General features: G+C 36.9%; 1 protein-coding gene and 1 non-coding gene across 2 annotated transcripts; both read left to right on the forward strand.

Moving 5' to 3' along the window:
* The first annotated feature begins 29 nt into the window (after window positions 1-29).
* LOC117036223 (mitochondrial import inner membrane translocase subunit Tim23) lies at window positions 30-27,442 on the forward strand. Its single transcript, XM_033130982.1, has 7 exons — window positions 30-295; window positions 2,641-2,699; window positions 13,855-13,948; window positions 14,167-14,251; window positions 16,703-16,761; window positions 18,579-18,689; window positions 26,817-27,442. Exons 1-7 carry the CDS (start codon window positions 190-192, stop codon window positions 26,930-26,932), a joined length of 630 nt encoding a protein of 209 aa, XP_032986873.1. The 5' UTR covers window positions 30-189; the 3' UTR covers window positions 26,933-27,442.
* On the forward strand, window positions 15,960-16,162 carry LOC117036509 (small nucleolar RNA SNORA74). Its single transcript, XR_004425400.1, has one exon. It is a non-coding gene; the product is annotated as a small nucleolar RNA SNORA74 (small nucleolar RNA).
* Window positions 27,443-27,719: the final 277 nt, after the last annotated feature.

The raw sequence follows: 27,719 nt of genomic DNA on the forward strand, positions 1-27,719 counted from the left end.
GGCTTCCGGGGCGTACACTGTCGCAAAGCGGAAGTGTGAGGCTTAGCAGGCACGGGCGCCCGGAAGGTCAGCGTGTGAAGGAGTCGATGGTAACGCGGTGTCGCCGGCGTTACCCAGGATCGACGGCAGTACCGACCACCCTGCCCTGAGGCGGCGGTGAGAAGCAAACGGGCCGTTTGCTGCGACACTATGGAGGGCGGCGGGGGAAGCGGCAACAAAACCACAGGGGGGTTGGCCGGCTTTTTCGGAGCCGGCGGAGCTGGTTACTCGCACGCGGATTTGGCCGGCGTCCCGCGTAAGTATCGGGCCTGGCTTGCGAACATTTCTGACTGGTTCTTGCGACTGCGCCGGACATGCGGCATGCCCTGTTCTTTTTTTTAGTGGCCTTCACCTTGTGCAGTATTAGTGTGTGTGGGGGGTTAGTGTGTCTGCCCTCCAGCTCTCGTGATGGAACGAGTTTTTGGAGCCATGTATCCCCGAGAAGTTCTCTGGTTGACCAGGACTCAGGAGATGTTGCATGTTTTCTTCCTTTTGTAGTCAAGCTTTGTGCCTGTCTTTCTTCCCACACATTCCTTGTGTGTTGGGCTGTGTGTGTGGCCCTAGGGTAAGAGGAGAGCCCAGCTCTGCGAGGAAATGCATGCCAAATTGCGACCCCGTAGAAAACTTCTTAGCACAAAGTCGCATATTCCAAACCGTAAAGTAGCTGTGAGGTCAAAACACTCAGTAATACCGTGTAGAAGAGAAAGAAATCTGAGTCGAGACAACTGGAGGAGCTGGGGAGTGAGCTGCACTTATAGTCATGAAGAAAGGATTTGGGGGGAAGGAAATAGGCAAGATCTAGGATGCAGAAGCATGAATACCATGTCTGTGTCTTCTCCCCAATCTTACGAATGTGTATTCCACATCTTTTGGACTTTGTGGACGAATACAACGTGGAGTTACGATAGTAGGAAGTTGGAGGATAAGTGCTTTATAAAACTATTTTCTTTTTTGAGAATCGTGCTGTTTCTCTAGATCCTTTATGCTCAAGAACAAAAAAGTCCTTTCAATTTCCTAGTGTCATATGTGTCAAAACTGAATCTAGAACGCAGTTTATATAAGTCTTAGGAGTTATGAGTTTTGGAGCACAGAGGTTACTGCCTTAATGTGGCAAGACATTGTTACATTAATTTGATTAAGATTTGACGGTAAAGTAAGCGATCCAGGGGTGAACACCATTCATTAAGCACCTACATGGGCTAATGGCTTTTCGGGGAGCAGGACTACACTTAAATTGTTTAAAAGATGGCTGCTGCTTTCATGGAGTTTACACCCTATTGAAGTGAGTGAAGTAACAAAAACATTTGAGCTAGTGATAAGTGTGTGCAGGCAATAAAACAGGATCATGAGGTGGTGATTGGAGCAGGAAGCCATTTTAGAATGGGTCACTCAGGAGGATTGGCATTTGAGCTGTGATCAGAACACAATACAAATGCTTGGGAGGAGGCAAGTATTCCAGTGAAAGTGACGAGTTCAGATGTCCTGAGGAAAAAAACGTCCTGGGAGAAAAAAACAAACTTGCTGTTTGAGGATCATCTGTTAGGTCATTGTGTGTACAAAGTTTGGAGGGAGTTGGAGTGGTCAGAGATAATGAGATCAGAGGGGCCAAGAATGGCAGCTAATGTAGTGTTTTGTAAGCCATGGTAAGGAGTTTGGATTTGATTGTAAGTGTAAATGACAACCATTAAGGCTGATTTCCTCTACTTAAGAAACCACTTTAGTTGCTGTGTAGAAAGTGAATTGAAGGGACTAGAGCGATTAAGGAGTCGACAATTAGGTAGTAGATTGTTACTGTAGTCTAGGTGATATTTAATGGTTGGACTAGGATGGTAGCAATAAAGATGGTTATAAATAACAATACAAGATAGCTGTTGAATTTAGAAGTAATAGGACTTTCAGTTGATGCAAAGATCAGTCATAGATTTGCATAGTCACAGATACTGCATAAATTTGTGAAAAATCAACTGAGATACAGAAGGATCCAAAGGTTAAATTTAAAATGAGAAAGTTGATTTTCCTTGATAGATTTTTCTAATTTCAAAGTTAGTGGGACTCAAGTCTGTCACTCTGAGTTTCCATTTTCTTTTATTCTGACCTCATACCTATGGCGATAAACCAAGAATTCTTTACTCTGCCACAACTGTTAACACTAAGATCTGAAGGGATGCCATAAAATATTTGTACACAACACATAACCCAAGCACTGTTTTTCCCATGGAATTCATCGGTCTCGTCAATTTTATTTGTACTTTGTACGTTTGTCACTCATTCCTGTAGCAAAGTAGAAATAAATGAACTTTATAATTGACCTGGGCTATGCTTTCAGCTACTTTGATTTTTTTCATTCCGTGTTACTGCCAATACCTTTGTGTGAGAGCCTGAGTCACCAGTGCAAAACCTGGTTTGGGATTGAGTACCCCTGGAGGAGGCAACCCCAAAACTGCCAGACAAGAAAGATAAGCACAGAAAAGTGGGAGAAAACTTCACATTCAATGAGCCTATAAGATAAAATTGCAAGACACATGAAATAAGAACAGTATTAACACTAAATGAAATAACTTAAAAAATTTGTTGTTGTAATATGCTTTGTTTTCTCTCTAGTGACTGGTATGAATCCTCTGTCTCCTTATTTAAATGTGGATCCACGATATCTCGTGCAGGTAAGATTAAGACTAGTCTATGATTTTACTATATAGTTAGGTTTAATCTTACCATTTAAAAAAATTAAAAATGCCAGGTACTTATGCCGACCTGATCTGTGATATGTAGGCACCAAGTCTCTAGTCTCCAAATTCACCCTTTTTTCCCACACAAATCCTGGGGATATGGCTTGCATCTCTCCCTGACACTAATTAATTAAATCCCTTTAAAGGGTTTGGGGATTTGGTTTTTACCATTTTTAAAAATTGTGGTAAAATACATTGACATATTTTACTATCTTAACCATTTTTAAGTGTATTGTTCAGTGTTTCTCTGTACATTTGTAATATTGTACAGCCATCACCACCTACTGTATCCATAACTGAAACTCTGTACAGTGGTCCCCTTCTTATCCACAGTTTTGTTTTCTGTGGTTTCAGTTACCTGTGGTCAGCCACACTCTAAAAATATTAAATGAAAAAGTCATACATTTTAAATAGTATGCTGTTCTGAGTAGTGCGATGAAATCTCATGCTGTCCCACTCCATTCCACCCAGGCGTGAACCATCCCATCCCTTCGTGCAGCAGATTCGTGCTGTATACACTAACCGCCCCTTAATCACTTAGTAGACGTCTGGGTTATCAGAGAAAGAGACCACATTCACAAAGCTTATTAAAGTATATGGTTATAATTGTTCTATTTTACTGTTATTATTGTTAATCTTTTACTGTGCCTAATTTATAAATTAGAATACATGTATAGGAAAGACAGTATATATAGAGTTCAGTACTATTTGTTGTTTCAGGCATCCACTGGGGGTCTTAGAACGTTTCACCCATGGGTAAGGGGAAACTACTATACCTATTACAAAATAACTTCTCATACTGCCCTCTCCCCAGCCCCTCACAACCACTCTTCTGCTTTCTGTCTCTGCTTTGTGTTCTCTCAAGTCCCTCAAATAAGTGGAATTGTATAGTATTTGTCTTTTTGTTACTGGCTTATTTCATTTAGCATAACGTCCTCAGGTTCGTCTATATTGTAGCATATGTCAAAATATCTTTCCTTTCTAAGGCTGATGTTATTCCATTGAACATACTACTACATTTTGCTTATCCGTTCATCTCTCCATGGAAACTTGGATTGCTTCCATGTTTTAGCTATTGTGAATGCTGTTGCTGTGAACATTGTACAGGTATAAATATCTCTTTTAGACCCTCCTTTCAATTCTTTTGGTTATATTGCCAGAAGTGGAATTGCTGGATCATATGGTAATTCTATTACTAATTTCCTGAGGAACTGCCATGTTGTGTTCCACAGCAGCTATACTAATTTACATTCCCACGAACACTGTACAAGAGCTCCGGTTTCTCCACACTCTGGTCAACACTTGTTATTTTCTGGGGTTTTTTTCGATTATGGCTATTCTAATGAGTATGAGGTGGTGACTCATTGTAGTTTTGATTTGCATTCTCCTAATGATGAGTGATGTTGAGCATCTTTTCATGTGCTCATATTGCCATTTGTGCATCATTGGAAAAATCTCTATTAAAGTCCTTTGTCCATATCTGAATCTGGTGGGGTTTTTTGTTGTTGTTATTGAATTTTGGAGTTCTGTGTATACTCTTTATATTAACCCCTTATCAAATGCATGATTGGCAAATATTTTGTACCATTCTGTGTGTTGCCTTTTTACTCTGTTGATACTGTCTTTTGATGCACAAAATTTTTCAATTTTCATGGTCATTTTATCAAGTTTTTTCATTGCCTGTGCCTTTGGTATCATATCTAAGAAATCATTGCCAAATCCAATGTCATTAAGCTTTTCCCTATGTATTCTAAGAGTTTTATAGTTTTAGGTCTTACATTTAGGTCTTTGATCTATTTTGACTTAATTTATGTATAGTGTTAGTATAAGGATCCAACTTCACTTTTTAATGTGGCTATCCTGTTTTCACGGCACCATTTGTTGAAAAGACATGTTCTACGTAAAATGGTTTTGGCACTCTTGTTGAAAATCAGTTGACCATGTATTCGAGGGTTTATTTCTGGGCTCTGTATTCTATTCCATTAGTCTATATGTCTGTCTTTATGCCAATATAGCACTATTTTGATTACTGTAGCTTTGTAGTAAGTTTTCAAAACAGAAATTGTGAGGCCATCAGCATTGTTCTTTCTCAAGATTGTTTTGGCTGTTCGAGAATCATTGAGAATTTCCATATGAATTTTAGGATGGGTTTTCCTTTTTCTGCAAAAACACCATTGGTATTTTGATGGGGATTGAACTTTAATCTGTAGATTGCTGTGGGTAATGTTCACATCTTAACAATATTAAGTCTTCCAATCTATGAACATAGGATATGTTTCCTTTTATTTATGTCTTTAATTTCTTTCAGCAAGTTTTGTAGTTTTCAGGCAGAACACTTTCGCCTCCTTGATTAAATTAATTTCTAAGCATTTTAGTCTTTTTGATTCTATTATAAGAGGAATTATTTTTATAATTTCTTTTTCAGACCATTCATTGTTAGTAGATAGAAATACATCTGATTTTTGTGTGGCTTTGTATCCTGTTACTTTGCTGACTTCATTTATTCTGACAGGGTTCTTTTTGTGCAGTCTGTAGGATTTTCTACATGTATGATCACCTGTGAAGAAAGAAAATTTACTTCTTACTTTCTGATTTGGATGCCTTTTATTTCTTCTTGCCTGGTTGCTCTGGCTAAAACATCTAGTACTGTTTGTTGAATAGAAGTAGCAAAAATGGGCATCCTTGCCTTGTTCCCAATTTAGAGGAAAAGCTAGAAAGCTTTCACGTTTGAGTATAATGTTCCATATATGGATTTTCCATATATGGCTTTTATTATGTTGAGGTAATTTCCTTCTATTGCTAATTTGTTGAGTGCTTTTATGACAAAAGTGTGTTGGATTTTGTCAGATGCTTTTTCTGCATCAATTGAGGTGATCCTTGGAGTTTTTTTTCCCCTTCATTCTGTTAATGTGGTGTATTACTTTGATCAATTTTCATATATTGGACCATTCTACATTGCAGGAATAAATCCAGTTGGTCATGGTGTATAAAATCCCGTTAATATGCTGCTGAATTTGGTTTCCTAGTATTTTGTTGAGGATTTTGCATCAATGTTCATAAAAGGGATATTGGTCTGTAGTTTTCTTGTAGTGTCTTTCTCTGGCTTTTGTGTCAGGGTAGGGTAATAATGCTGGCCTCATACAAAGAGTTATGGAAGTGTCCCAGGTATTTCCTGGACTTCAATAGTTGAAAAAGGTTGAAAAGAATTCTTAATTCATCTTTAAATGTTTGGTAGAATTCACCAGTAAAGCCATCGAGTTCAGTACTTTGCTTGATTTTGTTGTGAGATATTTTTTTTTTTGTTACTGACTGAATCACCTTATAAGTCTATTCAGATTTTCTGTTTCTGGGTGAGTTTTGTGTACCTAGGAATTTGTACATTTCATCAAGGTCATCCCATTTCTTGGCATACAGTTAGTTGTTCATAGTACTTTCTTACAATCCTTAATTCGTTAGAATCAAAATGATGACGTCACCTTCATTTGATTTTAGTAATTTGAGTCTTCTATCGCTTTTTTCTTTTTTTTTGCCCCTCTAGCTAAAGGTTTTTCAGTTTTGTTCTTTTTAAAGAACCATCTTTGGGTTGCATTGATTTTTCTCTCCTGTTTGGTTTTTTTTTTCTCTCTCTCTTTCATTTATTTCTGCTCTAATCATTATTGCATCCTTCATTCTGCTAGATTGGATTTAGTTTCTTCTTTTTCTAGTTCTTTAAGTTGTAAAGTGAGGTTGTTGATTTGAATTTTTTTTGTTTCTTAATGTACGCATTTATAGTTATAAATTTCGCCCATAGCACCATTTTCACCAAGTCTCATAGGTTTTGGTATGTTGTGTTTTCTTTTTTCACTCATCTCTAAAGTATTTTCTAATTTTCCTTTTGATTCCTTCTTTGATCCATTATTGATTGTTTAAGGGGGTGTTTAATTTTCACAAATTTGTGCATTTTCCAGTTTTCTGTTACTGATTTCTAACTGTTGTGGTCGGGTAAGGTACTTTATATGGTACCTTAAAATTTGTTGAGGTAGTTTGTGGCCTAATATATGGTCTATCCTGGAAAATGTCTCATGTGTATTTGAGAAGAATGTGTAGTCTTATTGGGTCGTGTTTTATATATGTCTGTTAGGTCTAATTTGTTTATTGTGTTGTTGAAGTCCTATATTTCCTTATCTTGTGTCTGGTAACATGGTTGCTATCCATTATTGAGAGTGGATTATTAAAGGCTCTTACTATTATTGTAGATATTTCTATTTCTACCTTTAATTCTGTCACTCAGTTCTTAATATATTTTGATGGTCTGTTATTAGGTAACTAAAGGTTTATAATTTTTGTATCATTTTGCTGTGTTAAACCTTTTATTAATATAATGTCCTTTCTTGTCTCGTAACCTTATTTGACTTAAAATCTGTATTTTCTGATATTAGTATAGCCACTTGCTCTCTTTTGGTTATTATTTGCATGGAATATCTTTTTTCATCCTTTTGACTTTCAGTCTTTCTGTGTTTTTGGATCTAAAGTGAATCTTGTAGACAGCATATAGTTGGATCATGTTTTTTCAATCCATTGTGCCAATCTCTCTTTTGGTTAGAGAGCTAATCCATTTACTTCTAAAGTACTTGCTGATTAGGAGAGATTTTTGTCATTGCTATTTGTTTTCTATATGCCTTCCAGCTTTTTGTCCCTCATTTCCTGCATTACTGCATTGTTTACTTATGAAATATTTCTTGTTCATTTCCTTTTGTATACTCTCGGATATTCTATAGCTATATTTTTGTGGCTACCATGGTGACTACATTTAACATCCTAAAGTTGTAATACTAATTTGAATTTATACCAGTTTAACTTCGGTAACAACAAAAATGCTGCTCCTTTAACTCACTGTCTCTGTTGTTAATGTCACAAAATTGTATCTTTGCATATTGTGAGCCCAAAAACATACTAATAATTCTTTAAATGCTTACTCTAAAATTACGTAGATAGCAATGTGGGGTGAGAAACCAGTTACCATAAAACTAACTTAAAATTTCCCAAGTATTTGCCTTTATTGAGATTGTCTCTTAAAAATGCTTTGAGTTAACTGTATAGTGTCCTTTCATTTCACTTTGCAGGACTCCTTTAATCCTATCTTTCAGGACAAGTCTAGTGATGATGAACTCCCCCAGCTTTTGTTTATCTGGTGATGTCGTAATATTTCCTTCACTTAAAGGACAGATTTAGTAGAGAGAGGATTTCTTCGTTGACATTTTTGTCTCTTAGCACTTTAAAAATACTGTGTTTCCCCAAAAAGAAGACCTAGCCGGACAGTCAGCTTTAATGCGTCTTTTGGAGCAAAAATTAATACAAGACTGTGTCTTATTTTACTATAAGACCAGGTCTTATATGATATAATAAAATATAAGACCCGGTCTTGTATTAATTTTTGTTCCAAAAGATGCATTAGCACTGATTATCCGGCTAGGTCTTATTTTTGGGGAAACACGGTATTATCAGCCTACTGCCTTGTTCAAAGTCCTTCAAAGTTTCTCTTGAGAAATCTGCTGGTCATCTTATTGAGGATCCCTTATGTGTGATGAGCTGCTTTCAAGAAGATCCCTTATGTGTGATGAGCTGCTTTCAAGACACTTTCCTTGTGTTTGGCTTTAAAAGTTGATTTTAATGTGACTCAATGTGGGTCTGAAATTATCTTAGTGTCCATTGAGCTGCTTGGATGTTCATACTTATCTCTTATCAAATTTAAGAAGTTTCCAGCTGTTCTTTATTTTGTCTTCTTCTTTTGGGACTCCCCCAATCTGTATCTTAGTCCGCTTTATGGTGTCCCCACAGGTTTCTTAGGCTGTGTGCACTTCTCTTCAACCGATTTTCTTCCTGTTCCTAAAACTCAGTCATTTTTATTGTCCAGTCTTCAAAGTCAATGATTTTATCTTTGTCACTTTGTCACTGCCTGCTCAAATCTGCTTTGAATTCCTTTGGTGATTTTTTTCAGTTATTGTACTTTTCAACTCCAAAATTTGTTTTTGTTTTCTTTTTACGTTTTCTATATTGATACTTAATTTTGTTCAGACATTATTTTAACTTTCTCCATATCTCTTTTAGTTCTTTGAGCATCCTAAGACAATTGTTTTAAAGTCTTTGCCTAGTAGATCCACGACCAGGTTTCTTTTTTTTTTTTTCCAGGGACATTTCTGTTTATTTTTTTTTCCTTTGATGGGCCATACTTTCCTGTTTCTTTGTACGTTTTATGATTTGCTATTGAAAACTGGACAGTCTGGAAATCAGATTTATCTTTTTTCCCAAAGTTTGTTTTGTTGTTACTGTTTTGGTTTTTTGTTTGTTTTTTAAATATATTATTACAGGCTGTGTCTGTTCTGAGGACTAGCCTGAGGTGTAAACTTAAGCTTTTCTCCTTCTTTTCTGAGCCCATACTTTTCCCTGGGCATGTCACTTTCTAATTTTGCCTTTATCAGCAGTTGCTTTTAAATGCCCTGGTCTTTGATGTCCCAAAGAAGGAGAAAGAGAAAAATAAAGGGAGAAACAAAAAACGGACCAGCTCTTTAAATTCCCTGATAGTCACTTAGGGGCAGGGGGGCATGCAACAAAAATGGCTTCCTGCTTCTTTGTCTGCACCTATGTGATGAGAAGCAGCAGTGAGTGAGTGATTAAAACACAAATTAAAAGTTTATTTTTAAAAGCAACAAGGAATTTAAATAGCACTCCAGTAAAAATATTGGAGTTATTAGTTACAAAGTTATAAGAGATCATTAATATTAGGTTGGTGCAAAAGTAATTGCATTTTTGGACTGTGAATTTTAAATCATTATAACAAGGCTCAGACACATCTTTATTAATCAAAATAGGGACCATTACAATCAACACATTTTTGCCAACGAGAAATAAGTTTGTTTATTCCTGTAGCGTAAAAATCCATGCTTCAGGAATTTACGAACTCTTGGAAAGCATTTTCTGCATCCTGATTGTGGAAGCATTTTCTCTGCAAAAAGTTGAGATGCTTGAAGAAGTGGTAGTTGGTTAGTGAGAGGTCAGGTGAATATGGCAGATGAGGCAAAACTTCGTAGACCAATCCATTCAGCTTTTGAAGCGTTCGTTGTGCGACATGTGGTCAGGCGTTGTCGGAGAATTGGGCCCTTTCTCTTGACCAATGCCGGCTGCTGCAGGTGTTGCAGTTTTTGGTGCATCTCATTGATTTGCTGAGCATCCTTTTCAGATGTAATGGTTTTACTGGGATTCAGAAAGCTGTAGTGGATCAGACCAGCAGCAGACCACCAAACAGTAACCATGGTCTTTTTTTGGTGCAAGTTTAGCTTTGGGAAGTGCTTTGGAGCTTCTTCTCGGTCCAACCCCTGATATGGTCGTCGCTGGTTGTCATATAAAATCCACTTTCTGTTGCACATCACAATCCAATCGAGAAATGGTTCGTTATTGCGTAGAATAAGAGAAGATGACACTTCAAAACAGCGATTTTTTTGATTTGCGGTCAGCTCATGAGGGTCACCCACTTATCGAGTTTTTTCACGTTTCCAATTTGCTTCAAATGCTGAATTACCTTAGAATGGCCGACGTTGAGTTCTTCAGCAACTTCTTGTGTAGTTGTAAGAGGATCAGCATCGATGATTGCTCTCAGTTGGTCGTTGTCCACTTCCGATGGCCAGCCACTACGCTCCTCATCTTCAAGGCTCTCCTCTTCTTTGCAAAACTTCTTGAACCACCACTGCACTGCACGTTCTTTAGCAGTTCTTGGGCCAAATGTGTTGCTGATGTTGCAAGTTGTCTCCGCTGCTTTATGACCCATTTTGAACTCGAATAAGAAAATTGTTCGAATTTGCTTTTTATCTAAGATCATTTCCATAGTCTAAAATAAATATAAACAGCAAGTAATATGTCATTGGCAAAAAACATAAAGCGAGAAATGTGCATTAAAATGATGTATAACATAACCACATTTATTTAAGAATGTATTCCAGTATCAAACGGCAAATTTCAACAATGCAAAAACCGCAATTACGTTTGCACCAACCTAATAAGTTAAATGAAAATGTAAAGCCTGGGAACATTTTTAAATGAAATCTGGAATCAAATCCTTACATATTAAAAAATGTACTTAATTTCTTGAGTTTATTAGGTCCCATTAATATTCAGACGTGAGATAAGAACAGTCAGATGAACACAAACATTTGAAGTTGGGATTATACATTTTAAGGTTTACACATTGGCCTCAGCATTCTTTTGTTTTGGTTTTTTGGTTTTATTTGTTTTTTGGTTATTTGCAGAAGACGCTGATTCAATACAGGTAAAGCTGCAAATGGCAAGTTTTTTTAAAGCTCAGTTTACAATATCAGGATAGGGGACTAAACTAATCAAGAAACTTCAAAGAGTGGTTTTTGGCTATCTGAAGAATGTAAAGCTGATTTAACATCTGAAAATCAATGTACTATGCCATATAAGTAAAGAAATTACAGGATTATCTCAAAAGATGCAGAAAAAGCATTTGACAAAATTCAACATCCCTTTGTGACTTGAAAAATCACTCAAGAAACTAGGAATAGAAGGGAACTTCTTCAATTTAAGCAATGGTATCTACAAAACTTCCAAAGCTAACATCATACTTAGTGGTGGAAATCTGGATACTTTCCCAGTAATAAGGGACAAGACAAGGATGTCCCCTGTCTTTGCTTCTAAATAACATTGTCTAACTAGGGCAATTAGGCTAGAGCATGAATGGCATCCAAATTGATAAAGGAAGAAAAAATTACCTATTTGCAGGTGTCATGAACTTGTGTATAGAAAATCCTAAAGAAACCACAAAAAAACAACTAATGTACAAGTTCAACAAAGTTGAAGGATACAAGATCAGTATACATGATCATTTATTTTTCTATACAGTAGCAGTAGACACTACAAAAGTGAAAGTTCAAAAACAAGTCCATTTACAATAACATCAAAAAGAATAAAATACAGGAGTAAGTTCAACAAAAATGCAAAACTTATTCTATGAAAACTATAAAACATTATTGAAAAAAACTTAAAACAAATAAATTGGAAGATACTCCAGTTTCTTGGAAGGTTTAATATTGTTAAAATTATAATTTCCAAATCAACCTGCAAAATGAACAGTCCCTCTCAAAATCTCAGCTGGCTTTTTTTTTTTTTTTTTGCAGAAATTGTCTGATTTTAAAATTCATGTGGAAATTCAAGGGATACAAAATAGTCAACAATCTTTAAAAAAAAACAAATTGGAGCACTTACTGGTTTCAAAACTTAACTACCAGGCTACAGTAATTAAGACATTGTGGGGGTGGCCCTTTAGCTCAGTGGGTTAGAGCGCAGTGCTCTTAACAACAAGGTTGCTGGTTCAATCCCCACAGGCGTCACTGTCAGTTGCGCCCTCCTCAACTACATTGAAACAACTACTTGACTTGGAGCTGATGGGTCCTGGAAAAACACACTTAAAATAAATGAAAGTTATTAAAAAAAAAAGACATTATGGTGCGGACATAAGCCTAGGTCTATAGATCAACAAAGTAAAATTTAGGGTCCAGAAATACAACACATTTATAGTCAAGTTTTCAACAAGGGTGCCAAGACAGTCAAAAAGCTGTTCATCATAATTTTATAGAAACCAAGAGCTTTAATTTAATGGGGGCTTCCCCCCCCAAAAAAAATATTAATGTAGTTTGGCCAGGGTCTACTCCCTCAAAAAAATCTTTGCAAATTTTCATTTTATGAAACAGTACATTTTTATTAACTTGAAAAGTCCCAATGACAAGTAACCATCACATTGTTTTCAAGTGCTTTGCATGTGAATTGATGTACAGTTGCTTTCAACCCTCATAGTGCTTTTGTTGTAGTTGACCTCAGCGAAGAGTAAGTTGGTGATGAGTAACATGCATGTGTGCTAATGTTCATTGCAATCTTTTTTTTTTAATTTCCTGTTTGTAATTAGGATTGAAAGATAATTATTTACCTCATCAAATCAAATATTGCATTTCTAAAAACCTCAAACCAGAATCTCAATTTAAAACTGTCATTAATTTAAAAATCAAGAAACTCCCAAAATTTACAAAACAATGTATGATAAATAAATCATGATTTGACATCTATTCACAGTTCACTTATTACTGCCCAACAGACCATTTCTGTTTGATAAGAGTAGATGTGCTTGCTTATTTGTGCAATTTTTGCTGAGAATGTATACACAAGCCAGAAATCAGTGCAGAGATATGGTTTTTCTAATCAGAGATATATTTGCCAAATGTCAGTATTTGGCAAAGGGACCTGTCAGTGAGTTGCCAAGTGAGTGTACTACAGAAGCTTTTTCTAACCGTTTTTGTATGGAAAGCTTTGCAAAAATGTATTGGACGTGTTCTTCATAAGAGTGTATTATACTGCACAGATAGTCATGTTGTGCTCTTATAGTAGCATTTCCAATCCTAGGATTCTTGAGTGACCTTCAAGAGGTTCGTACCAAATTCTGTGTATGCATTTACTGGAAAGAGCGCTTATCACTTTCTAACATGGTCAAAGGAATAATCATTAAGAAAGGAATTTTGCCCTTGCATAACTGATCCAAACTGCTATGCTTTTATTGTTTCTGCTTTTTTTTTTTTTCAATGAATTTGGTCTTAATGGGTGGTAAAATGGTGCTTGATAAATAGTAGCTACAGAATGAGTTTTCTCCTTCCAACCTTATTCTATCAACTGTTACTTCTCATAGCTTTCAATTTACTTTTCTCCAGAGTTGTCCTTCCTAAACTGTTACACTATTGCTTCAAATTTATCACTAAATAAGGCAAATTACATACGATCTATCAAACTTACATTGAGAAGCAGTTCTGAGTGAGAATCCTGCCTTAAGAACTAATCCCTCCTAAGAACTAATGAGCATAACTATACATGTTGTATATTTCATTTCACTTTGATTTAGGTGCTGTTGTTGAAGAAAGTTTTTGACTAAGTATAGTTTTAGTTAATTTAAGATTTTACTTTCTGTGAAAAATTACTTGAACAAATTCAAAAATATTTTGCAAGTACTCTGTCTTGAAGTGTACTTCAAGCTTGCTTTTCATTATTATCCCTTTAGGATACAGATGAGTTTATTTTACCAACTGGAGCTAATAAAACCCGGGGCAGATTTGAACTGGCCTTCTTCACCATTGGAGGATGTTGTATGACAGGTGAGTATAATATTTTTTTTTTAAGTGTCCTCAATCCCAGTAGTTAAAGTCGCTTAAAATCAAAAGCAATTAGAATATTGCTTTCAGTGTTGTTTTAAGAATCATTATTTACAGTTTTCATCTATTCCTATTAAATAAAAATGAAAAAGAATCAGAAGTGCAGTTGTTTTTAATACAAAGCCATACTATTTGGATGAATTGTTACTATGATTTACTAGGGGCTGCATTTGGGGCAATGAACGGTCTACGGCTAGGATTGAAGGAAACCCAGAACATGGCCTGGTCCAAACCAAGAAACGTACAGTAAGTCTCGTGTAATCATCTGATGTAGTGATTTTGAATATTAACCTCTACTCTGCCTTGATGGGCACAACTTTGAAATTACAAATATTTAGAGTATTGATGTATTTTTTGATCAATTTTTTTCCTTATTCAAAATAAAAGGAACTAAGGATTCAGATTACTGAATCTAAGCTTTTGAAAGGAGTGATTTTTGAGTCCCTCAGTCAGCTGGTGCCACCCCATCCTGACTTCTTAGCTACACCTGTTCCATTCTGTGGGCCTATATAACCTGCTTTTCAAATAGTTCAATTACTCGTACATTATTTGGACTGTTCAAGGTCATGCAAAGGACATAGTAATGAAGAAATAAGCACATCAGAGTGATTGCTAGATCTGCTATTCTTCGACCTGAACTTACCGTCACTCTCCATTTCTGAAATGGAAAGCTGCAGAAAATTTAATTGAAAGTTCTAGAACTTAGAGATCATTCCGAAAGGAATAAGACAGTCTTCTCCCAGGAAATTGATTTGCAGAGAAGGGAAAGTATAATTTAAAAGATCAGAAAATGCATATATAATGTGTATCTTCACCCTACTTAAGAAATAAACATGACCAGTCCTTGTTGATATGCCCTTAGTAACACATTGTTTAGTCTTGCATGTTTTTGTACTTCATGTGAATGGAATCAACAGTATATATTCTTCAATGGTGGCTCATGGTTTTGTTTTAGGATACTTTAAACTTCATCTTCATTATTTGTTGTTGAGCCAGCAGATGGCAGCAGGTGTGCTAGAATTAGACCTTGGGACTGGACTCCTGAAGGCAGTGTGAAGTTTTTCATATTCCTGTTATTGTGTCAATCGGTGCCCCTGCTTTACCAGCCCAGATCCTTGAATATCCTTATATTGAATATTTTCCCCTTACTCCAATAATTTTTTTTTAACTTTTTGTATTATCGTGAATTTTGAATATATCCAAATATAGACAAAATAGTACAGTGAACAACTGTGAACCATAACCCATCCTCAACAACCATCAACCAGGACAAATTGTATCCCATCCCTTTCTTCCCTTCCATATTATTTTGAAACAAATCTCCCCAATGACAGATCATTAAACACCAATTTGAAAGTGGAAGGTCTAGAAAAATAACCTTTGTTTCTTAAAACAATAATAATTTTTTGGAGAGAGTCAAATGGGTTTGCATTTTTTTTAAGTCTTCTGGGCCGTTTTTTAATATTATTCTGATCGTCCTAGATAGGGAGACAGCATTTAAAAATGGAAGGAAGATAGGGCTTCGGGCCAGACTGATCTATGTAGCTTTAAAGCCTTGTTTTATTACTCGCTATTTTGTGATCTTAGGTAAGTTTTCTATACTTTCTGCCTTTAAGGGTTGTTGAGAGATGAAGTAGGTAAAGAACCAGTAAATGGAGGTATCTTGCCCAGTTGCAACCCAAAGAATTTTACCAGGTTGCAGTGCTACCAGCAATACAATAATGAAAATTCACATTCTTTTTTTTTGAAAATTCTGTTTTAAAAGCTTGCTGCAAATGGAAAAACAATGTGCTAAACTTAAAGTATATGAGTAAATATGTAACATAATTAGAAACAATTACTTCTCCATAAACAACCTTTTAGTGGTAATACAAGTATTTGTTGTTGAGCATTAATTTAAATGAATTCTTTAATTAAATGAATTCTCTCTATTTGTTACTGTAATTCCATAATCTCCAGCAGTAGTCAGCTGTCCGGACAGAACCATTCCTGTGATGGTGTTACACTGCTGGGAGAGTAATGTCCTGTCTCCTTCCTTCAGTTGCCTCCGTCATTGTTCTGGTGGCGTCTGGCACTGGTGACGGCAGAACTGTGCTTCTTTGAGAGTGTGCTAAGCGTTCATTTTGGCTGCTTAGTTCTAGTCTGGAAGCGCACACACAGTATGCTTTCTCTGTGTATTCTAGTTTGCTTTTTCCCTTTCTTTGAGTATATTTCTTTAATTCTGCTTTATATTCTACAATATTCCATGGTTAGATTCTACTTAATATTCTAAATATGTATTCCCTCTCCCCCCCCAAAAAAACTTAATTGTAAGCTAGTTTGTCCATTATAATGGCATTTTTTTTTTTTTTACACAGATCAGTTTTTGTTAACTTCTTTATAAAATACATTCCAGGCTGTCATTCAAAGTCTTTGTATGTTTGTTAAAAATGTGTATATTTTTAATAATTTTATATATTTAATAAGAATTTTCCCTACTTGTTTCCCAAAAAGATTGGAGGTTTTAACCTACCTTCATTTATATTTCTATAAAATAAAAGCCATTCTTATTGAATTCTGAGGAGGTAGTACGTTCTTAAATTAAGGAAACTTTGGATATTAGGTTTCTGCTTTTTAAATAACTACAATTATGGTTTTTCAAATTACTAGAAAAATAATGATTCTAAATACAGATTATTTTTCTTTCTGCCCTTGTAGAATTTTGAACATGGTGACCAGACAAGGGGCACTTTGGGCTAATACTCTAGGTTCTCTAGGTAAGTAGAGATTTAACTTGATAATAAATGATTAATGCAAAGAAAGAATGTACACATATCATGAACAGTTTGGTCAACCAAAATTCTGGTCCTAGGATAATAAACATTGTTTCAATCCACACTCTAGTGAGTAGTGTAGATACCACTCAGGAAAAGACAGTGAACTAGATGACAAAATAAATCCCAGATGCTAATACTACCTTGAATACTATCTCTAAATGTTTTAAATCTTTTTAAATAGTACATACTCTCCTGTCCAAGCAAGACACCTAATAAAATTGTGTTTTAACTAAATGAAATCCAAATAATTTAGGTCCAAGGCAAATGGATTTGTATCTTAGGAAAGGTTCATGATCCTGTAGTGAGATATGATAGGTGGCTCGTGGTCCTGTAGTGAGATAGGTTAGGTTAATCCAGCCCTCTTGCTGTGTTTTCCCAATAGCCCATTCAGCATTCTGTTTACATTGAGTAGATTTCCCAGACTTACTTGCCAGAGTTGAAGTGGGGCCCTTGCAGATAATGAAAACATTTGCAGTTCTAAGCAAGGGGTGATATAGTGGTAGTCAGAGCAAGATGTTTTCATACTATGTTTTTTATGAATGGTTGATCTTTTGATTATTCATGACTTAAAATAAACCTACTTGTGGCACTTAGGCCCTAACATCCAAGATTCTTTGTAACTTAGTCGAAAGTCTGAAAATCGTTTTAAATGTGGCAGATTCAGTAAGGGGGAATGTGGGCGTCTAATTGAAAGATAGAAAAGGCCTCTGTTGACAAGGTAAGATCCTCGCCTTGTCATGAAATTTGGAAGCAGTGCACTTTGACGCTGTAAAGTCAAACTCATGTTTGGGATCCTAGGAAATGGCTGTTTCCTTATGCTGCTCATGCCCCAATTGCCCCCACGCCCATATACAGTCACCCTATCTTCCTTTGTTCCTATTTGTTCCTATTACCTAGAGTAATCAGCCATCCTGTTCTGCCCGGGACTTTCTTAATTTCAGTACTGTGGGTTCGTGTTACAGGAAACCCTGTCCTGAGCAGACCGGGATGGCCAGTCACCACGTGTGTTCCCTTTGTAATATCGATCATGTTACAAGTAAATAAGTTGAAACAGGAAGAAGAGACTTTATAAAACTACAAAAACATCACAACAGAGGAGTTGTAAGACTGAGCTTGGTATAATGTTGAGGGGTCAAATGTGGCAATTTTGAGAAAGGGTGAGGAAAAGGATGAATGCATTCGTGGTTAATAGGAATCTTTGCAGGCGTAGGAGATCTCGTGAAAACTAAAGTGTCAGTGTTATAGTTTTTATACATGCAAGAACCAAACCTCATCTTTTTTTAAAGTTATATTTTTCTTAAAATAGAAATACATGTGTGTTTGTTTCTAAATCTGAAGTACAGCTATTATGAATAAAAGTAAAATTTAAAGATATTCTTCCTGGGACTCTCCAGTGGTACTTTCCATAAATACCTACTATTAATGTTTCTTTTGAATCTTCCCAAATACCTTATTTTCACATCCAGAGTCATACACACGTGCCTGCTTTACATATTAGGGAACATAGATAGCTCTTCCTCCTTTTTGTTTTAAGTGAGTATGTAGTATTCCATTATATGGAAAGTCCCATTCTGGATCAGTCCCCTCTTGATGGGCATTTTATTTGTTCCTAGGCTTTTGTTTTACAATGTTTGATCATTTTTTATTTCTTTGAATACTTATAGAATGGTATCTGTAGGATACACTTATCTAAATAGAATTGTCATACTGACTTGCAGTCCCTTTTTTATTACTGATCAGTTCCATTTCCCCTGTAGCTTTGCTCTATAGTGCTTTTGGTGTCATCATTGAGAAAACACGAGGTGCTGAAGATGACCTCAATACAGTAGCAGCTGGAACCATGACAGGAATGTTGTATAAATGCACAGGTAGGTTCTGTTGAGCTGTCTCTTAGTATACTTGAAGTATGTGTTGTATCCATAGTTTCCAAAGGAAACTATACTTTTTTTTTTTTTTTGGTAGTATAATCTAATATTCTCTGAAACCTTGTGGTTGTTTTGGGTTTTGTTTTCTGATTTTTTTTAAATTTTGGTAAAATACACATAACATAAAATCCACCATCTGAACCATTTTTCAAATGTACAGTTCCACAATATTTACACTGTTATGCAACCAATCTCCAGAACTTTTCTTCATCTTCCAAAACTGAAACTACCCATTAAACAGTTCTCCATTTCACCTTTCCTTCAGCCCCTTGGCAAATACCAAATTGCTTTCTATCGCTATGAAATTGACTACTCTGGTAGGTACTTTATGTAAGTGGAATCATACAGTATTTGTATTTTTGTGACTGGCTAATTTCATTTAGCATAATGTCCTCAAGGCTCATCCATGTTGTAGCATGTGTCACAATTTCCTTTCTAAGACTGAAGTAGTACTCCATCGCACATATACGCCACATTTTATTTATCCATCTATGTCTCATGGACGCTTGCGTTGCTTCCACCTTTGGCTACTGTGAATAATATTGTTAATGAACGAACATAGGTAACTAATATTCAGTTTTGAGAAAATAAAGCCCTAAGAGTTGAACCAAAATGATCTGGATGAAGTTCAAATACCAAATTCTCCTCTAAAGTGGGGGAAAAAATTAACATTCACTGAATTATGATTATGCTCTCAGCAATAAGCACTTAACTTGTTTCATTTAAAACTCTGTGAAGAGATAATCATACCCCAGTTTTATAAATGAGCACATTACTAAGGCGACCTCTTTCAAAATGTCATATAACTAGTGATAACTCCAAATTTGTCATCATATTTCTGTTTAAAATGATTTAATTAAACTGCATACGTCCTGTACTCCTACCTCTGAAAAGTACTTTTGTTTGATTGTTATGTATTAGACACTTGATTAACTGAGCAATTGTTTTTTAGTAATTCCTCCACATACGTCAAGTAGCATTTTTGCTTTATTTTTACTAGAAAGAAATGAGAGAAGTTTCAACAGGATTACAAAGTTAAAGCTTTCCTGACATATCCAAGAGTAAGGTAATAGGTTGCATTTGGAATTTTATTCCTAAAAGTTCACAAAACTTCTTGCAGCACGTGTGGTTGTGTTTACACACAGAGCTCCCAGGTAGAATAAGACAGTAAATACATTTTATGTCCATGTAAACATTACCTTGGCATAGAAAAACCTTGTTAAAAACCTAAAAATGCTTTCACATTGAAAATCTGTAGTATCAGACAGACGAATTTAAAATTTTAATTGGCAGTGACACTCAGCCAGCAAGTTTGGTTGACCCAAACTGTATTTAAAAAGATCAAATTAATATTTTAAAACCAGGAGACTTCACACGAACATCTGGAATTTCAGCTTTTTTCAAGTGAGTGGGAGACACCAAGCTCCCACTGCGTGTTGTCATGTGGCTGGAGCTGGGGGTGGGAGGTGGGGGTGGGGGTTTTCTGCCATGGGGACAGGCACTGAAGCGCCAGCTCAGTGCTCACCATTCCTGTGTTCTTACTCAAGGCAAGCCCTTATGGCTTAGCCTGTGTTACGGGCAGTCCTGAATGTAAGAACTGAATGATCCTCTGGTTTAAGACATGTTGTGCATATTTAAAAGATAGAAAGGAAAAGGCTGAATACTTGATATTATCAAAAGAAATGAGAGCCTAGCTTTCTGTGTCAAGGATTTCCTTGCCGTAATGGCATTTATAACAGCCAGGGACACCTCCAACATAAATTATGGAAGAGAAGGTCCTTGGCTCAGACGAGAAAAAGAAAAAAAGAATATCCATGATTCCTGTGTCAGGTGACAAGCTGGTTGCAGTTTCCATTGCAGTGTGGAGCACAGAGGAAGTAAATCGTCCGCCGACCCAGAATTCCGACATTGCTTCACAGCCCTGGCTCACACACCAAAGTCAGCCTGACAAGGCAAATCAGTGTGTCTTACTGATGTCTGCTTTGGAATAAACTTAAGAAGACAGAGCACAGAATTATGAAGTTTGTGTGGCAGGAATACGATTATAACTTCAACTTCCAGATTTGGAATAGAGTTCAGGCACTCTTAGTGTAGAGCCCGCATAAACTGTTAAGGAACAAAGTTTACATTTAGGAAATGGCTAATTCCTGCCAACCTAAAATATTTCCAATCCCAATGTGCTCTTCAAAAATAGAATTTTTTTTTTAAAGGAAGAACTTGAGAATGAAAGCAGTATGACTCAGGTATGCAGCTACTGTAGTAGAAAGAAAAATCATGAAGAAAAATACATGAGAAAATAGGTAGGTGGCAGACCAAAGAGAGGCTAACTTTTAAAGTAATAATTCTAATATGATTTTAGTTCCTAATGCTTATTTAATGAACCATGGAACTCTTTTCCAGAGGCTATGAAATGTCATTAGATTCCCTGTGGCACATGAAAATCTGTTTAATGACCAGTATTCTACCAGGACAAAGACAGCTGTAGTTCTGCTCTCATCCTTAGAAATGTGTATGAGGTCTGGTCATTTCATCTTCAGAAAACAAGTCCTCAGGAACCAAGACATGGGCGCCTGTTAATCCTATTCCTTCTATAAGAAAGTCATCTTATAAAAAGCAAACTAAGTAAAAGTAAAAAGATACACATGTCCAGTTTATCAAACTAAGCAATTATCAGGGTTATTGTTAAAAGGTCCTGTTTACCTATGTATGCCAGGCTTTCAAAATTAAATTGTATGTGCCAGAAAGAGCCTCTCGGTGCCTTCTTTATGTCTGTTACTGACGTCAACATCCTCCCAGTAAATAAAAATGCAGGTAACATAATAGGCAAGGGGCTAACTGCCATAATATATAAAACATTTCAACAAATTCCTTAAACCAATAACCAAATAAAAAAATGGAGTAAGTACATGACACAACACTTCAGAGAATAATACACATGACTACTAAACAATAGATGTTGCTCAGTCTCACAAGCAGCCAGGGAAAATCAAAAAAAATCGTTAATGTTTTTCACCAACTGGCTTAGAAGTGATGGTAGATGACTCTTAATATCAGCAAAAGATAAACAAGTACTTTTAGGGCAGTTCGGCATTATTGATACTTTAAATATGGAGATTCTTTGCTCAAGTCATCTGACATTTGGCAGGTTATTCTGCAGCAAACTGGCATCCAGGCAAAATTGCATCAGGGTGTTTGCGACAGGCTTCCCGGTGAAGGTGGTACTTGAACATAGACAGATGAGGGCTCATGTGACAAGTGTGGAGGTGACGGTGATGGCACCAACAGGCTGGGAAGCAGGAGTTGAAAGACAGTGGGAAGAGCAGTAGAATCCGGACTCATAGATGTGACCAGGGACCAGATGGAGAAGACAGCTGTGTGGACCACTGTGAAGGGGCTGCTCTCCTGGACATTCGTTCTTACCTCCTAAGTACTGCATTTCCATTTACTTCTAAGCTTTAAATTGTAACTCCCAGAGTTAAACTTTCGCCTGTCTCCTGAGTACAGAGTTTACATGAAAAGATGTTCACTCAAGGTTGATAAACCTTCTAAATCATCCATAAGATTCTCAAAGGGCTCTGGGACATTCCCTACCACCCACAGGAAAGCAACCACCAAAAGACTAAGAACCTAGTAAAAGATAGCCCTAAAAGTACACAGTAATGTGGGGAGTGAGAAACAACTGAGATATTTTAGTGGGTTTATTACTCTTGCGTGGAACAGGGATTGCAAGGAAAAGGTGGATGGGACGGTGGTGAGGGAAGCCCAGTGAAGTTAGCTGCTTTGATTCCAAAGCAAAGAAAGAATGAACCTTTCTGTCTTTCTCTCACCATCCCCTCATTTCATCAGTTGTGAAGTTTACCACCTGTCACCTGAGTTAAGGTCTTGATCACAAGCCCTGAACTTGTGTAACAGTATTTTTCATTGACTGTTTTCACTTTATGGTTTCTACCTCGATTCCATCTTACCTATTCACTATTTTTAGCTTAATCTTCCTCAAGAATGGTTCTAAATCTTATAACTCCTGTCCAAAAACCTTCAGTGGTGACTGGGTGCCTTTCAACCTAAGTTGCAACTTCTCACCCCAGTCTTCCATTCTGTGATCCTAATCTATCTTTCCAAATTTGTCTCTCTTACTTTCCTGATTCCTATCAGATGACCAAACAGATCAATTTGAAATCCAGTCCATCCTTAAGGCCCAGTTCAACTGTTATTCCTTCCCCCTTTCAAGAAATTTCCCTCATTGCTCTTTATCCTGGAGGCGATTTGGTGTGGTGAAAAAGACCATAGGCTTTGGAGTCAGGCTGGGTTTGACTAGCACTAGATCACTAAACAACTGTGTGAAAAAGACAGTAACTTGTTTGAATTTCAGTTTCTTTGCCTATAAAACAAGAAGGACCTCGTAGACTTGTAAACGAGATAACCCATATAAAACTAGTGACTTCCTTTCTGCCGTAAGCACAGTTTGTACAATTCTTACAAGACTTAACAGTTTTCCTAGAAAAATCAAGAAATAGCAAGATAATCATGTTCTTTAGAAACATGAAGATTATGAGCAAAGAATTAAAGTGGTTGCCTTTGGGACCTGGGAAGTAGGGGGAGGTGGGGAGGGTGGGGAAGGGCACCAGACTTGTGCATCACTGAAATCTCTTAGTACTGTATTGACTTAAAATTTATGTATATGGGCTACTTTGATAAAAAAAAAAAGTATGCGAAGCTGTATCAACATAATTAGGCAGGTTGGGAGGGGAGTGGGGGGTTACTGGTTAATGGGTACAAAGGTTCTCTGGAGATGGTGGTGGTGATGGCAGCACAGCAGTGCCAGCGTCCTTAATGCCACTGAACTGTACACTAAAACATTGTAAATTTTGTTATGTGTATTTTACCACAGTTTTTTTTTAAAAAAAATTTTTTTAAAGTTAAAGGTGCAAAAACCTTTTGGTGTTCAGTAGCCATCTCAGGATACACCAGGGGCCACAGCGCATGCAGGCTAAGAATGTGTTTTATGTTTTTTAAGATACATTTTAAATGATTATTTAAGTAACAGCCTTTGGTCCCTCAAAGCCTAATAATACTTATTTTCTGGCCATTTTAAGAAAAATTTGCTGAGTCCTACTCTCAAGTAATTGTCAATTCAATGTGTAAACTCTGCCACTGACGAGCTCCCTGCCCCACAAACAAGGCGTTTAAATACTCTGGGCCTCATTTCCCCCATGTTTAGAAGAGCTAATGTGTGCCCTTACTGGACTGAAGATAAAACTGTGAAACACATCACATGGTTGTTGTGCTTTATAGAGACTGACTGACCGTTGGCCTTACTTGGTTACTCTATGTTCAAAGCAGGTGTGTTTGCTAATCAACTTCCTGTGCTTAGTTAGAAGTTCTTTGATTACAGAAAGCCCAAAACCACAGGGTCCTCCAAACGTTTAACAGATCAGCCAGTTGGAAAACCCTGGAATTATTGGAAAGTTAAAACTAAAACATGGCTGGAATGTGGTTAAAGCTACCCTTCAGTCAGGATTAACTGCTTTGCAAATCAAACAGCGTATTTTTGGTATCTTCTTGCTGCAAATAACTTTTTTCTAGCCTTCAAAACAACAGTTGATTTGAACTGAATTTGCTTCATTGTGGTGAGAAGGTAGAAAGCTTTCTGGGGGATGAATTATTCTTAATGAACACTTAATAACCACTCATGTCCCCAATATCCGAAAGCCTTCTAGTTCCGTTTCATTTTGTTACCCCAGTGCCTATGCCCTGAAGTGAAGGCTTGTTATTTGAGAACTGAAAACCAGTGTGAAAAGCATTCCAAAAGGGCTAAGTAGAAAACATGTTCTTAAGACACTGAAAGCAAAGAGCCAACTGGCAGGAATAGTTTGCAGCTAATTCCAATCCAGTAGGCAGACATCAGAGTCCTGTGGATCTGTAAATCTACTAAAGGTTCAGGGGAGTTGATCTGAAGTTGATGTTGGGTCCCAGGAAATAGTATCTGCAAAATTAGTGTGCTTTCGATTACCTGCCTTCCATCATTTTTCTATTAATAAATAGCAGTGAGGACACCTTAGCTTTTGCTTTGTTGATTCAGAATGGGTTATTTACAAAATCTTTGTAACGTTGAAAGAACCCTCATTACACTCACAAGTTTAGGTCTACCATGTTTCCCCGAAAGTAAGACCTAGCCAGACCATCAGCTCTAATGTGTCTTTTGGAGCAAAAATTATATATAAGACCCGGTCTTATTTTAATATAAGACCGGGTATAATATATAATACCGGGTTTTATATAATACAGTATAATACTGGGTCTTATATAAGATCGGGTCTTACATAAGATCAGGTATAATAAATATGTATAGTATAACATACAATATATAATACAATGTAATATAATAAGTATTAATATAATAAAGACTGTCTTATATAAGACCCGGTCTTATATTAATTTTTGCTCCAGAAGATGCATTAGAGCTGATGGGCTGGCTAGGTCTTATTTTCAGGTAATAACTTCTTTTCAGGTAATAATCTTCAGGTAATAACACGGTAATAACTAAGCCATCATATGCTACTGCAGATAGCTTAGCCTTTATTCTCCTATACTTGGTAGTTTTCCGTTTTCAGAAATTTGGTTTAATTATAGTTCACTTTCAGCCCGTGCAACTTTTTATTGACTTACGGATCAAAGGTATGAGGTAGATCCTTATTAGACTGTTCTAAATGAGCAGATTGAGTATACATTACTTTTATGTTTGAACCACACTGAATAGTTTCAAGTTCAACTGCCATGTGTAGTCTTAACTATGGCAAAATGATATGAAAAGATGATGGGGACCTGGAGATATATCCCATTTACTGAAGTACTTCTAATGTTTCTGACCCCCCTCCCACATATTTGGCAGCTATTTATAGATGATGGATGCAGTTTCTGTTTCAGTGTTGAAGAGAGATAATTAGGGCATCTCATAGTGGAAGCAGGTCGGCTATCAGAACTCTTCAGACTGGAGGCACTCCTGGAAGGAGTGGCCCTTTAATGTATCAGCTGAAGCCACCTGGCAGGACATTCGCAGCAGAAATGATTGGTCTCAAGGGTTCTGACTCAGCAACATCACTGACTTTCACAGAATTTACTGGCTTGTCACCAAAGGGCCTCTAGTAAGGTAACCACTGGACGACAGCTCCGTTCCACCTTTGCCTTCCTAATAACACCACCTGAGACAAAGACTCCACAGGTACAAGATGGGCTGCTTGAAGTGTATAGTCCTGATGTTTGTGAAAGGGGAAGAGAACATCAAGCACTTAAAAACTTCTTTGGGTGATCCCATTCCTGTTATTAGACTTGGGGACTATCTTCAGATAACTGATTGAAACAGACATTTTTGTTTCTCCATTTCAAAGTATCTGTTGCCAGTCCTTTTCCACATGAAAACTATTCTTTTGTTGTTAAGCAAAACAGTCCAAAGTCTAATCCTTGAATGTTTTTCAACTAGTGTGTGGACACTGAATGCCTCGTTGCTCATTAGTTAACATTGTCTGATGCAGCAGTGTAGGGAGCGGGCGCTGGGTGAGGGGGTGCTTCATCAGCGTCTAACTCAGAGCTTGATTACAGCTGTCTTATCACCTCTTAGTCTTCAGTTAGTGTTGGAGGACCTGTGCATAGTCCAGAGGGTGTCGCCTTGTTTTCATCATAGCCTTATTATCAGTTGACGGTACCAGGGGAGTCTAAACTGTATGACTAGCAGGCAATTACTGATTTGCTGGGACTTGAACAATAGGCTTATTTTCTGAGTGTTATGTTCTCCCCAAGCCAGACTGGGGGAGAAAAAAAATGTTAACGCTGATGTCCTTAAGTACAAATTGTGACATTAAAAGTAAAAAAGGTTTTAAATATGGAAATATAGTGTGTATATTGACAAGTTTATTCAGAGAATTTGTCTCGTGAACTACAGTCTTGGTTTATTTTAAAACAATTCTCGTTTTTGGGATGGAGTATTTATAAATATGTGTCAATTTTATGATACTCTTATTTAACCCTTTGATGCTGGGACATTGTGCCATACGGGTCTGGTTTGCTCTCTCCCAGGTGGTCTCCGAGGGGTGGCACGCGGTGGCCTGGCAGGACTAACGCTCACCGGCCTCTACGCACTGTATAACAACTGGGAGCATATGAAAGGCTCCGTGTTGCAGCCGTCACTCTGAAGACTTTGCCAGTTGAATAGAGGACACTGGAGTAGTCATCCACACCATTACCAGTCAGTCTGGAGTTACTCTCTTTTACCTAGTTTGAAAACGTGTGGCAATTCCGATTTGCCGTGATGATCATGGGTGGTGACCAGGACTGGCTCTCCTTCCAGCCGTGAGAGCTGAAGCCAAAACCCGCTAGTGACTGAGTAACATGGCTCTCTTCTCCTCTGGAGAACCTGCACCTGTTCCTGCTCCCCCTTAACCTGGAAAAGCACTCACTCCCATAATTCAGGTCGTGCTTGTTGTCAGTACAGTCACCACATTTGTTCATTTCATGATCCACTCTCAAATTGTCCTGTATTCCCAATAAAGGGTGAAAACAACCAAAGTCCTAACTCCAGTGTAAACATAGTGGCCTCTATTTAAAAGCATCTTTCTGGGTATAAAGTGAAAGTTACTCTTGGTATCTTTTTCTGCCCCAACTAAATAAATTAAAACATGTTTTCATGTTTGTGTTGAAATGAAGGGATATTGTGACATTAACAGGTTAAAATTTTTCTCCATCCAAGTTGACGTTAAACAACCTCAAATATTTCAGGTTAACCATTATACCATTAGTGTGCTAGAACAGTCTGTGCTTAATTCTGTATGCATTAACTCATCTCCTTAATGGGGATAATTAGAAAAAGATGAAATAGACAAGAGCTTTAAGATTTTATAGGAAGCCTTGGGAAAGTTAAAGGAAATAAGGCAAGTTATTTCTCAGTCTGTTTTCTCATCTATGAAATAAAACTGCACTGCA

Source organism: Rhinolophus ferrumequinum, chromosome 16 (genome assembly GCF_004115265.2).
Source record: "Rhinolophus ferrumequinum isolate MPI-CBG mRhiFer1 chromosome 16, mRhiFer1_v1.p, whole genome shotgun sequence".
Classification (NCBI taxonomy): Eukaryota; Metazoa; Chordata; class Mammalia; order Chiroptera; family Rhinolophidae; genus Rhinolophus; species Rhinolophus ferrumequinum.